The 13,919-nt window shown below is 38.3% G+C and overlaps 1 protein-coding gene across 3 annotated transcripts in view; it reads left to right on the top strand.

The window, feature by feature from the left end:
* Positions 1–13,919, top strand: part of THSD7A (thrombospondin type 1 domain containing 7A) — a 446,361-nt gene that overhangs the window by 267,039 nt on the left and 165,403 nt on the right. For all 3 annotated transcript variants that reach the window (XM_021102433.1, XM_003357451.5, XM_021102432.1), the window contains exon 6: positions 1,274–1,486. In XM_021102433.1, the coding sequence (XP_020958092.1) occupies positions 1,274–1,486 (213 nt within the window). The remainder of the gene's footprint in view (positions 1–1,273; positions 1,487–13,919) is intronic.

The following is a 13,919-nucleotide window of genomic DNA, read 5'->3' as shown; positions in this document are numbered from 1 at the left end:
ATATTTTGTCAGTTTTGTCAAACCATGAATTATTGACAAATGCCACTCTGTGTTCCTGTGATCATTTGTATGCAATATTTTCCAGAATGGTAATGAGTATTGATCAAAAAATATATATACACCTCCTCTGGTGATGGCACCAGAAGATTAAAACTGCAGATCGTAGGCAAGATGCTTGTTAATTTAGACAACAGATGGAGAACATGTGAGACAGTTGGCGCAGTGGTTAAGATGAGCTGTGCTGTCAGGCTGACCTGGATTGGAAACCCTATTCTGTCCTCTATTGTTTAGATAAGTTAATTAACTTATTTAAATCTTTGTCCCATTATCTGTAAAAGGGATAGAATACTGTTACCCAGGTTTTCTTTAAAGATGAGATAAATATAAAACACATTTCATTGTCTGACCCATAGCTAGAACCTAGAAAGACATAATTCCTTATTACTTAAATAAACAGACAAAAAAATAACAACTATTGCTTTTGTGATGCAATTATATATCTAAAAGGAGTAGAATAAATGCAGTTGTTTATTACTACATAGTAGACATGGTAGGGTCATTTTCATATGATTTAGTAATTGAAAATATTTTTCTACTTTGTTTCAAAGGACAGTTTTTTTAGTAATTTTAGTATGTTCACATAGCAATAAACATTCACTAATTTTGTTATACATTGTCAGGAAGGGCAACACTTAGGTGCTATTAAAACACAGAGCAAGACTTTGAATCCTCCTTGTTTGAGCCCAGGTGGTTTATGTCCCTAATTCAAATTTCCAGATAGTTTAAAATCAACTAAAGCTCAAAGAGACAATTTCCTGGGACCAGCAGACCTCTCAGAGGTTCCTTTTTAAATTTAATCACATGATCTTGTCAAAGAATTCAACGCAATTCAAAAGTAATAATAGTACTTTTGTTGGTCATAAATATTTCTGAATAGCTTGAGATTTTGTTGTGTCTTTGAATATTTTATAACTGCAGACTTTGCAAATTAACCAAAAGCAATCCCCCCCATTCCATTCTTGCTTTATTTTTACTATAGTAGGCTAACCCCAAAAGTTCCTCTTTGGCCATTCTGTTCTTTCATTCATTTGTTCATTTAATAAAGTATTAATGAGTTCACACTAAGCTAGAGTTTGGGGATACACTAGTGATTAAAGCAGTTATGACTTCTACCCTCTACCCTCATCCAAATTTAACTTGGGGTTTCATTCAGTCTTCTGAATATTCAACCCATGATGGTAACAATAAATATTTTCCTTCCCCAATAATTCAGGTTTCAAACTGAGGAAGCGGCGCATTACCAATGAGCCCACTGGAGGCTCTGGGGGCACTGGGAACTGCCCTCACTTACTGGAAGCCATTCCCTGTGAAGAGCCATCCTGCTATGACTGGAAAGCAGTGAGGCTTGGAGACTGTGAACCGGATAATGGAAAAGAATGTGGTCCAGGCACTCAAGTTCAAGAGGTTGTATGCATCAACAGTGATGGTAAGAAAGATGTTGCTTTTATGAATGTCTGACTCTGGAGAAGTGCTTTTCCTTATGTTAAATCTCATGTTTTATCATAACTGGTTCCATTTACAAACATAGAAATAGCTGCTCCTTCTTTCCTTTCCTCCTTCTTTCCTTCCTTCATTCCTTCCTTCCCTCCCTTCCCACACTTTTCTTTTTTCTTTCCTTTCTTTTTTCCTTCCTTCTTCCTTCCATTTCTTTCTTTTTCTCTTTCTCTCTTTCTTTCTTCTGGTGGCTGTGAAGAGGGTCTTTGAACAATCACATGGTATTTCTTACTTTGAAAACAAGTAATATAGAATAAGAAATTATCGTCAAGGCAATAATATATCAAATTGTCAAATTTAAAATGTAACAAGGAAAGGTAACATTTTTTCCAAGTGTTTTTTCTTTTAAAATTTGACATAGAAAATGATATATAAATAAAGAAAGGTTGTAAGGGTTGGTTGTCCAGATCTCAGAAGCTTTTACCTCCCACTCTGATACTGTGTCTTAGTAATATAACTTAATTTCCAGACTTCCAAGCAATGAGGCCTATTGCAGCCTAGAGTTCCTGAATCAGCCTTCTGAGTTCTAAGGCTCTCCCTTCTAGGAATGTCATACAATCATCAGGATGGGGATTTTCCATAAGGTTCTTTTCCTAAACCATTGGTATTACCTTCGGCTTTTACAGCTGATTTTTGTTTGATAAAATATCCTGTCTTGCTGTCAAACTTGACCTAAGATTTGTACATCTTTCCAAGAGTGTTGCCGTGGTTTCAGGGAAATTCCCCCTTATTCTTTAGCAATGCCCAAGTCACACTTAGGAAACATAGAACTCCCCCAGACATAGCGTAAAACCCCTGACTAAGATCATCTCTGAGGTTCCTTCCAATTCTGGAATCCTATGACTCTGCAGTCAGAGCAGCATGAGCACCATGCCCCAGGGTCCCATAGTTGACAGTTGATGCTGTTTACAGCATATGCAGCAACATTCTGGTGCCCCCTCAGGGGCACTGGAACATCTGGTAGACCTCGTAATTCCTTCCATCAGATTTTCTTCCAGCAAGCAGAATCGTTTCCTCCTGTGACTCAGTCACTGTTCAGTAGAGAAGGATACTCTCTGGGATAGAAAACTGACAGACCCTGCTAGTACTGAAAATTAGCCTCTTAACTGTGAAATGGAGAGTGTTGTCTTTGTCCAGGGTCCAAGGTAGTCATGCAGGACAGAACCAGGTAAAATATGAACCAGGTAAAATCTGAACCAGCGTTGTGGTTGGAAGGTGAAGAAAGGGATTATTGCTCCAGATATTTTATGAATGTTATATATTCCACTTTTTTCTGTGATATAATTAGCTATGGTACATCCTCTCTTTAGCTTTTACCCAGTTCTGCTGTAAAGGGAATGATAAAGCAATTGACATCGAGGTAAAAGAAAGCAAATGGAAAACATTCTGTTGTGCTTATCTACTCATGTCAAATCATAATTTGAATTAAATGGCACTCTATATTACCTTCTGAGTTGCTGTAAATACAGTAAGTGTCATTTATTTTAGCATCATTATAACTCCTTTAATGACAATGCTTCTTGATTCCTTTTCCTTAATTTAAATAATTTTTTTTCTTATCCTCCTATAGACCTAGAGAGGAACTGGAATCCTAAGTATTAGAAAAAGTATATTTGAGAGCGCAGCAGAAAAGAATCTGACTAGTATCCCTGAAGATACAGGTTTGATCCCTGGCCTCTCACAGTGGGTCAGTGATCCAGCGTTGCCATGAACTGTGGTGTAGGTCTCAGATGAGACTCAGATCTGGCATTGCTGTGGCTGTGTTGTAAGCTGATAACCAATTCGACCCCTAGCCTGGAAACTTCCATTTGCTACAGGTATGGCCCTAAAAAGCAAAAAAAAAAAAAAAAAGTGTATTTGAGTTGATGGACAAAAACCCTCTAAGATGAAAAGTTGATTGTGCTTGGAACTTCCACGTAAATATTATCAAATGAAAAATCAGATCTCACTTATTGCAGTGGTCTTCCTGGATGTTTGTGCAAATTGAGTGTAAATGTGTGTGTGTATCTTTTTTTTTTTTTTTTTTTTTTGCTTTTAAGGGCCTCACCCGTGGCATATGGAAGTTCCTAGGCTAGGAGTCAAATCAGAGCTAAAGCTGCCTGCCCACACCACAGCCACAGTAATGCAGGATCTGAGCTGTGACTTCGACCTACACCATAGCTCATGGCAATGCCAGATCCTTAACCTATTGCGTGAGACCAGGGATCAAACCCAAAACCTCATGGTTCCTATTTGGATTATTTTCCACTGCGCCATGACAGGAACTCCTCCAAGTATATTTTAAATATGCTAGAGAAACTGGCTATTTTAGAAACATCAGTGATTAAATTTAATTTTGTCAAGTAAAAAATATTTTGTAGTACAGATAAAAAAAACCTCCTAAATTGTCTTGCGAACAATGACAAGCAAAAGAATGAGATATGTCTAGTTAGGTTGGACAGTAATGTATGTTATAACCTAAGAGGCAAACTGATAACTCACAATATACATAAGGTGGTTTTACTTTGTCCACCCCACAAACAGAATGAATTTTAAACGGTAAGAAGTATGTTATTGATATTCAGTATGTTATTATTGTTCTTTATCAAGACATCTCCTCTGTTGTTCCATTTTACTTCCTGATATTAGTTGTAGTGCAACTCAGTATTTTAACTGGCTCAACTGCAGGGATTTATAAAATCAAGAAAATTTTTATTATAAATCCTAGAGGCCATTCAGATGTATCTATAACTGAAACAGCTTTGCTGGAAGAAGCAGCGCAAAAGCTGGAGACCTGTAAACACTTCTCCAGTATTATCATGTGGTCACCTGGTAACTGTTTAGCAGCTGCACCAAATGTCGTTTTGTAATTAAACCGAGCCCAGGGAATTAAAGTTGATTAGAAGTACAGACTCAACCTCTAGGCCTGGCTATGGCTGTAGATTTTGTTTTATAATTAAGTTAAAGCTCAACAAGGGAAATGAAGAATTAGAGCCTGTGAATACAGCAAATAATAAAAAGGCTTTTTTTCTTCCCACGTTCCTCACAAATGTCACAGTTTTGTTAATGACCTCAAAGCATTTAAAGTATTTTTTTTCCTGAAATACTCTTCATCCAAGTTTTCAAAGATCCACAGATCTTAGGATTTGCTGCTTGCTGCTGCTGTTATTATTTATTTTTCCAATTGTCTTCTAAGGAGCAGAGTTGGTAAGGGTTGTGATGGCACCCAGGAGGAGTTTTATGTAGATTCTCTGGCACACAGAAGGGTGTAGCAAACATACGAGGTGAGAGAGAACTTACAAGACAATTAGACTCTCCAGAAAGACAGAAACGTTTTATGAGTAACGGAAAAAATATTACTCATAACTTAAAGTTCATTAAAAAAGTGATCCCATATCTCTGAAGCACAAATACAGGAACTACTCTTAGAAGTCTGGTAGTGATGGGGCAGAGTGCAAGTGGAATAATCCTAAAGGAGCTTGAACCTCTGAGAAAATCCCAAATCTGCTTTATCTCTATTTTTGCAAAATGTGTTTGTGTTTTATTTAAAAGTTTAGATTTGGTGAGGCCAGAGTATTTTTTTTTCCCAAATTGATTGGTTAGACACAGAAGCAAGCAAGGCTGTTAGGCTGAAAATCTGAAAATAATCTGTCATATCAATTACTTAGGGATACTGTAAACTTAATATTGTTTCCATATTTCTCTCCCCTCTGTTGAAAGAAAGAAAAGTGGTGTCATCCATATTTCACTACCATGTGTTCTGTATCAGATATCAGAGTACTGGCACTTTGTGTAAACCATAGTTGTATTATTTTTTTGTGTATTACTTTGCCAAGCAATGAGTATCAGCAGTTTAAAAATACCTGCAATGTCTATGCTACTTTTCTTATTTTTTCCACATTAGTAAAAGTTAACATATAACCCATGATGTTGACATACATGAGTCACAGTCATACTTGACAGAGATTTTTATGAAATCGAGAACTAATACTTGTATAGAAGTAAATTGATGCAGCAACTACTCATTACACAGCTACTAATAGTATAATAATAAGAGCAGTGTCTGGCCAGGGTCTTCCAAGTGTGTTAAGCCATTCTTGAAGCTCAGCTCCTTCCTCTTGCATTGGGTATAGTGTGTCAAAATTCAAATGAATAGAAACATCATTATGATATGGATTAATCCTAAATTACTCAAACTTATTTATTAAAAAGTAACTTACTTACTTGAAATGTCATTAATAACAAATGTTTTACATAAACCTAAGACCTGATTGTAACATACCATTGTGTCATGCCACCATGGTTAAAATCTATTAGATTGTTAAAAATATTAGAGTTCCCATTGTGGCGCAGTGGAAAAGAATCCGACCGGGAACCATGAGGTTGCAGGTTCAATCCCTGGCCTCGCTCAGTGGGTTAAGGATCCAGCGTTGCTGTGAGCTGTGGTGTAGGTGGCAGACACGGCTCGGATCTGGCGTTGCTGTGGCTCTGGTATAGGCTGGCGGCTACAGCTCCGATTACCCTGTGAAATGCTATATCTGTTTTTGCAAAGAGTGTTTTAAAATCTCCCATCATCAGCAATCTGTGCTACAAATTCAGGTACCTGTCTTGTGTACAGACCCAATGAATCACAAACTATGGAGGCAAGTCCCAGAAAGCTGTACTTTTATGAAGTTTTCTGGATAGTTCTGATGCAGTGGAGTTTGTGAACCACTGTACTAAAATGAGAAAAGGGTTGATTTGGTGGAACATAAGACCCGACTCTGTTATCCAAAGCAAACTGGCTCAATTTGAGTAATGCTGAAGAAGACCTATGATTAAGAACTCCTTGAGGTTAGTGCTGAAGCAGGCCTTTCAGGTAAGTTTTTCTGCCTCTTTTTGGAACCATTTCTGAATGTTATCAGAAGTACCAAAAGAACTGACTGTGAAAGTTGGTTGAAGATGACTACAGTGTCCTAAGCACTGGCTTGCCATGTGACTTTCTGTACTTTTACCACCAGTTTCTTCCTGCTGAAATGAGATGTGTATCCACATATGAGTTGAGGAGGGGAAGACTTATATACTCTTTCTTTCCCAGGCACTTCATGTCATACTTATTTTTTTCCCATGTATCAGTATTAAAAGGAATGTAAGGACATACCATTTCAATATCCTATGGTAAATCAGAAGTAAATACCTAAAAAATATTGAAAAATTTTGTCTCTGGGAAACAGGACTCAGTATGGGGAGAGATATGGCAAGGTATTGCTTTATTTTAAGCTTTGTAGTATAATTTTTATATAGTTTATAAATTATATAAATGTCAGATTGATTCATTCAAATATATTTATTAAAGAGTAATGGTTTGGAGGGGGATAGAGATATGTGGAATAAAGAGTATAGGGTAAGGAGAAAATCATTCCAGGAATAGAAAGAATTATTTTGTCTGAGAATATTCATAAGCCCTCCTCAAGACATAGGCCAAGTCAAGGATTAGGATGCACACAGTTTGTTAAGGATGTGCTCCCAGGGAATCCAGTAAAAGAAGAGGAAATAAAGAAGCGACATAGATAAGTAGGAATGTATCTTGGGTTCCCAGAACCACCCCCGGTTTCTGTAATTCACCAGGCAGACTTACAGAACTTAGCATGTAGTCATACCGACAGCTACGATGTATTTCATCAAAAGGATCCAAAGCAAAATCAGCAAGAGGAAAAGGCACACAGGAAAAGTCCAGAGGAAACCAAGCACAAGCTTCTGAGAGTCCTCTCCAAGTGGAGTCACATAGGATATGTATAATTTTTCCACCAACAAATTGTAACATGTATGGTATTGTCTATCAGGGAAGTTCATCTGAGCCTGTGAGGCTAGGGTTTACATTGGGTCAGCCATTGGCAGTCACTCTCTGCCAATCCCATAACAAAATTCCAGACTCCCAGAAGGAATGCAGGTGTTTGGTCTAAGCCTTGTTGCTTGTATAAATACTTTAACCACAGTAAGCAATAAATCATCTAGAGAATGGAGAGCCCTCCAGAAATTCAAGTGCCCAGATGCAAGCCAAGGGCCAGCACAGTGAGCATGACTAAGGATAGCACCCTCAGGCCTGCTAAGTTAACTCTTCTGCACAAGGAAATACCAAAGTTGCAGATGCTGTGTAATTAGGGGAGACACTCTGGAGTATAAATTAATGCCCAAACATTGTAGTTTTAGAAGTAAAGAAGATGGGATTTTATACTCCTATACCAGTAAACCATTGGCCCACAGGTGCTGCCTCAAAGGAAGAAAGTGAATCTGAGAAACTTCCAGCTTTCTACATTGGCAGACCACCCTAATGCCCAAGGTTATTTAGCTGAAAGTCAAAAACAATTTATTAACAGCAGAATCTGATAGATGGGTGCAAAGATCCAGTAAAAGGAATCTGGAGGGATCCATGCTGGGTAACAGCACTGTCCAGGAGGAGATCCAAATACAGTGGGAAGGGGTATAAATGTTGTGAATACTAAAGCAAACCTAAAACTTAATAATAGTGTCTTCTATACCACGGAGAATACAGCTTCCAGTTGAGGGAAATATTTTGATGGGAGGTTTTGGTTGACAAATCTTCAATACTCTCAATATTGCTGAATAATAAGAGAAGAGCTGAGTTCTGCAAAATAAGATAATGTTTAAGCTCTCTCTGGCAGTATGGGGAGAGAGGTAAGAAGTTTGGGAATGTAAAAAAGCTCTGGGAAAAGTGTGAGTAAAGATCTTAAGGAAATTAGAGAAGAAGTTTGAGGAGGGCCACAGATAATTGGAAATACCTTTTGATATGAGAAATAGGTGATTTGGCCTTACAGGTTTGTCAGGATAGTACCATTTTCTTGAGATCATTATTAATGGCTCTCTCCTTGGTCCTAAAATGTGACCTGGTTTGAAGAATAAGTAGTGTGTATGTGATCATCCTCTAGGAGGCAAGATAAAATTGGAACTAAAAGTATTAGGAGAACTATTAGCTCCATTAAAATTCTTATAGAAAATAAAAGTGGGGTGATCCACTGCCACTTAAGAGGTTCCTGCCTTCTCCAGTGGAATTTAGGTAATTCTATTTAACTTTTTTTCGCTTTATAATTTTTATTTTTTTTCCATTATAGCTGGTTTACAGTGTTCTGTCAATTTTCTACTGTATAGCATGGTGACGCAGTTACACATACATGTATGCATTCTTTTTTTCTCACATATCATGCTACATCATAAGTGACCAGATGTAGTTCCTAGTGCTACACAGCAGGATCTCTTTGCTAATCCATTCCAAAGGCAATAGTCTGCATCTATTAATCAATCCCAAGCACCCCATCCATCCCACTCCCTCCCCCTATTTAAATTTTAATGAAACTTGAGAAGGCTAAGAAACCTGAAAGTACACAAGAAAATACACAAGAACTAGTCATTGAGATTGTTTACTACTTGAAAATGTTAGAATATCATTCAAGAACTTAAAATCAGAAAGCACATTCATAAATACTTTTGCTTTTGTCCATCAAGGTAATACATTTTGTGTCATATTTTTTCATAATTATTTATCAGTGATGGACAAGAACATCATAATACATGAGGAGGAGTGATGAAAACCTAAGTTAAAATTTGTGTAAGGGAAAGTAACCTAAATAACATTTGCTTCTAAAACTTTGGGAAGAACTTGAGTTCATATCAATTGAAGTATCTGTAGAGCCAGTTGAGAACACAATTTCAAAAGACTGATTACTCTTTGGAACTGGAATCTACTTCTTAACACAAATTACACAGCCATTACATGGAAAAGTTGATCTTTTAAATGCAAGAATGTGTCCTGTAACTGCATTGTTTTTCCATAATTTAAGCAATAAATCAACTAAGGAGTTTCCTTCTTGTAGAATGCTATGCTACATTCTAATGTGTTTGGAATATAATTAGGTTAGATATTATGCTTAAATTTAAGGTCTCTTTAAAATTAGGATCATCTAACACTGTTGGTAGGAGTTTGTTTCCTATAATTGGGGTGAGAGTCACTATTCAATTTGTTGAAAAGATGAAAAAGTCATTATAGCCTTTTAGAAAACTTAAGACAATAGGTTATTCTTCAGTGTTGGTTTGTAGTAATTACAGTTTTATGTTGGCTTAAAAAAATCTGGCATCAGATACTCTGATCTTTCTGCTTTGCTCTGTGTATGTGTGTAATTGTGGTGTTTATTATATTTTGATATATTATTAATTAAAATTAGTTTTTATTTGTAAAGATCAGGGTTAAGCCAGTGTTCTTTTGCATACCAATGTCTTACCAAACGTTAGAATTTTATAAAGAATTTTCTTTTTTAAAGTAGGGTAGATATAGCAGAAACCTGAGATGAAGGTTAAGTGAACAATAGTTTGTTTAAGATTTCATGAGATGGTATAAATTTCACAAGTGTTAGCTACCACTTCAAATGGCAGATGCAAGAGAAAACAGCCTTTCATTTTATCATAAGCGATGGAGTGCCTTAATACAACCCAGGGAAGCCAGTTTTCTCATAGCTGTCAGTAAAAGCCAGTGTGATAGAAGACACATCTTTCAAGTCAAATTAAGCAGGAGTTTAATTGCTAAACCTAGCAGATGCATCTCTTTCCTTACATTATCCTTCCCTTGTTTGCTTTCATGACTTTTCTTATTTCTTATCTCCTCTTTCAAATTTTGTCTTCTCTTGATTTCATCAATCTCCATTCGGATTTGCTTCCCACTTCTCAGGCCATGTATCATTAAACTACTGCTGGCTAAGAAACCATGTCAACTCACTGGTTAAGAAAAAAAAAAAAAAAAGGTTTTCTCTTGATTCTGAGGCATTCCTATTCAGGTTTTACTGGACTACTCATGGAGCTTTGGCTAAGACTGAAGGAAGATCCAAGATTGCCTCCCAAGGTGTATTTTGCAATTGGTGCTAACTTCTTGCTAAGGTGCATTGCTGCTTCTTTATGGAGGCTCTCATCTTCCATTAAGTTGGATAAGCTTCCTTAGAAGGTTTTAGGGCACTGCTTTAAAAGGACAAAAACAAACTGACAGGCCTCTTGAACTTGCACGATATCATTTCTGCCACATTCTTTTGGTCAAAGGAAGTCACGATGACAACTCACATTTAATGAGGAGAGGAATAGGCTCTACCTCTTTTTTTTTTTTTTATTAACTTTTTCTTCCCAGCTTTATTGAGATAAAATTGACAAATACATTGTGTAAGTCTAAGGTATATACTGGTTGCTCCCTGGTGGCCTAGTGGTTAAGGAGTCAATACTGTCACTGGTGTGGCTCAGGTTTTTTTATTTTTTTGTTTTTGTTTTTAAGTTTTCTTGAAGTATAGTTAATATACAAGGCTTGATAATTTCTGCTGTACAACAAAGTAACATACATATACACATATCCATTTTCTCTCAGATTCTTTTCCCACATAGATTATCACAGGATATTGGGTAGAGTTCTCTGTACTATACAGCAGGTCCCCACTGGCCAATCATTTCATATACCTCAGTGTGCACATGCCAATCCCAAACCCCAAGTCTATCCCTTCCATCCCCCACTTGCCCCCTTTTGTACCCAAAGTATTTCAAAGTCTGTGAGACTGCTTCTGTTCTGCAAATGAGTTTATTTGTATCCTTTTTTATATATATTCCAAATATAGATGATATCATATGATGTTTATCTTTCACTACTTAGTATGATAGTTTCTAGGTCCATCCATGTTGCAGCAAATGGCATTATTTCATTCTTCTTATTGGCTGAGTAATATTCCATTGTATATATGTACCACATCTTCTTTGTCCATTCCTCTGTTGATGAAATTTAGGTTGTTTCCATATCTTGGCTATTATAAACAGTGCTGCAATGAACACTGGAGTGCATGTGTCTTTTCAAATGATGGTTTTCTTTGTATAGGTGCCTAGGAATGGGATTGCTGAGTCATATGGTAGTTCTATTTGTAGTTTTTTGAGGAACCTCTCTAATGTTTTCCATAATGGTTGCACCAATGTACGTTCTCACCAACAGTGTAATAGGGTTTCTTTTTCTCCACACCCTCTCCAGCATTTATTGTTTGTAGACTTTTTGATGATGGCCATTCTGGCATGTGTAAGGTGGTACATCATAGTAGTTTTGTTTTGCATTTCTCTAATAATTAGTGATGTTGAACATCTTTTCATGTGTTTTTTGGTCATCCATGTATTCTTTGGAGAAATGTCTTTTTAGATATTCTGCCCATTTTTTTGTTGGGGTTGTTTGTTCTTTTTTTATATTGAGCTGCAGGAGGTGTTTGTATATTTTGGAGATTAAACCCTGTCAATTACTTTATTTGCAAATATTTTCTCCCATTCTTTGGGTTGTCTTTTTGTTTTGTTTATGGTTTTCTTTGCTGTGCAAAAACTTTTAAGTTTAATTAGGTCCCATTTATTTATTTTTTGTTTTTATTATCACTACTCTAGGAATTGGATCTGAGAAGATGTTGCTACAGTTTATGTCATAGAGTGTTCAACCTCTGTTCTCCTCTGAGAGTTTTATGGTATCTAGTCTTACATTTGGGTGTTTAAGCCATTATGAATTTATTTTTCGGTATGCTGTTGGAGACTGTTCTAATTTTATTCTTTTTCACATAGCTCTCCAGTTTTCCCAGCACCATTTATTGAAGAGACTGTCTTTTCTCAATTGTATGTCCTTGCCTGCTTTGTCATAAATTAATTGACCATAGTGCTTGGGTCTATTTCTGGCCTTTCTATCCTGTTCCACTGATCTATATTTCTATTTTTGTGCCAGTACCATACTGTTTTGATGACTGTAGCTTTGTAGTACAGTCTGAAGTCAGGGAGCTTGATTCCTCCAGCTTCATTTTTCTTTGGCAAGATTGCTTTGCTGTTTGGGGTCTTTTTTGCTGACAAACAAGTTTTGAAATAATTTGTTCTGGTTCTGTGAAATTTTTGGCTGCATCCTTGAATTAACTTTTATCTTAGACTGTTTATTACTCTAAAATTTTTTGGCAGATAACTAGGGCAAGAAACAATTTTATTTTCCATTTCAGCACATTTTGGCATTATCTTAATTCCAATTTTACCCTGAGTTGTTCCTTTTTTAGTTTATTTCTTTCCTTATAGCATGTCATTCTCTGGGGGAAAAAAATTAAATTGACACTTGGGGAACACCTTGGCAGAGGGAACCTGGGAGAAGGTCCAGTCCTGCAGGAGAGGCAGGGTGCCATTGTTGGGGAGGAGAGAGGAGGAGAGGTGGGCCACCATAGGAAACTCCCTGTGCTGGAGCATGTACATGCCCACAGGCTTAGAGGGTGGGGCGGCTCTATGGAGGCTATGGGCAATGAGAAGCCTCTTGTTTGTTTAAGGGAGCTTAGGTGCTTCTTGTGCAGGCTACTGGTGGCCAGCCACCTATTGTGTGTGCTAAGGGCATGAGGGGGCTAAGCACGAGGTGGTGCCTCTTGAACGATCTATACGTGGCAGGGACAGACTGAGGAGGTCCTCTCAGAGGCCAGAGGGAGGCGTGGCTTGCCACCACTGGGGGCCTGTGAATGGGCTCCACCAGTGACCCCAGTCACCTCAGGGTTTGCCAAAAAAGAAAAAAAGAGGGCATTGCAACTCTCAAATCCATGGGAACACACCCATCCCACAGCTGCCACTGCCAAACGCTCTGGGTGAGCCCCAGACACTTGGTCACTGTCCCTTTCCAAGACCCTACAACTAGGAGCAACTGGTGCAGCACCTCCTGCATGGGCCAAGTGGGACAGGGTGCTTCTTGCATGGTCTGCAGGTGGCAGGGGCAAACTGCCACAGTTATCCCTGATTCCAGAGGTGGGCATGGCACACTGCCATTGGAAATAACTGAACAAAAATCACTTGCAGCCCCACTTACCTAAAGGGTACCACAGAGGAGGGCATTGTGACTGAACACCACCTGTTTGTGCTCTTGTACTCCCGGGAACACACCCGCCCTGCTGTTGCCACTGCCAGTCGTTCTGGGCAGTACCCACACACCTGATCTCTGTCACTTCCCAGAGTCCTGCAACTAGGAGCACCCTTCACCACACCTCATGTGTGGGCTAAGTGAGACAGGTTTCCTCATGCACGGTCTACAGGTGGCAGGGACAAACCACTGCAATTATCGCTGACTCTAGAGATGGTCATGGCCTGCTCCCAATAGGGGTCCCTGAACAGGCACCACCTGTGGTTCCATTCACCTCAAAAGAGGGCATTGCAATCAAACACAAGATTTTGTTGCTCTCACTCCCCTGGGAACTCACGCACCCTGCTGTTGCTACTGGTATCACCTTGAAGATCTGCCTAGAGCTTATTACCACTTCCCAGGGCCCTGCAGCTAGGAGTAGCCTGTGCCACCTTCCTGCAGGTGCTTGCTGCTATTGAGAGCCCAATGACCA

This window comes from Sus scrofa, chromosome 9, assembly GCF_000003025.6.
Source record: "Sus scrofa isolate TJ Tabasco breed Duroc chromosome 9, Sscrofa11.1, whole genome shotgun sequence".
NCBI lineage: Eukaryota > Metazoa > Chordata > Mammalia > Artiodactyla > Suidae > Sus > Sus scrofa.
Note: the sequence above shows the minus strand (reverse complement) of the source record. Positions and strands in the feature narration are given on the sequence as shown.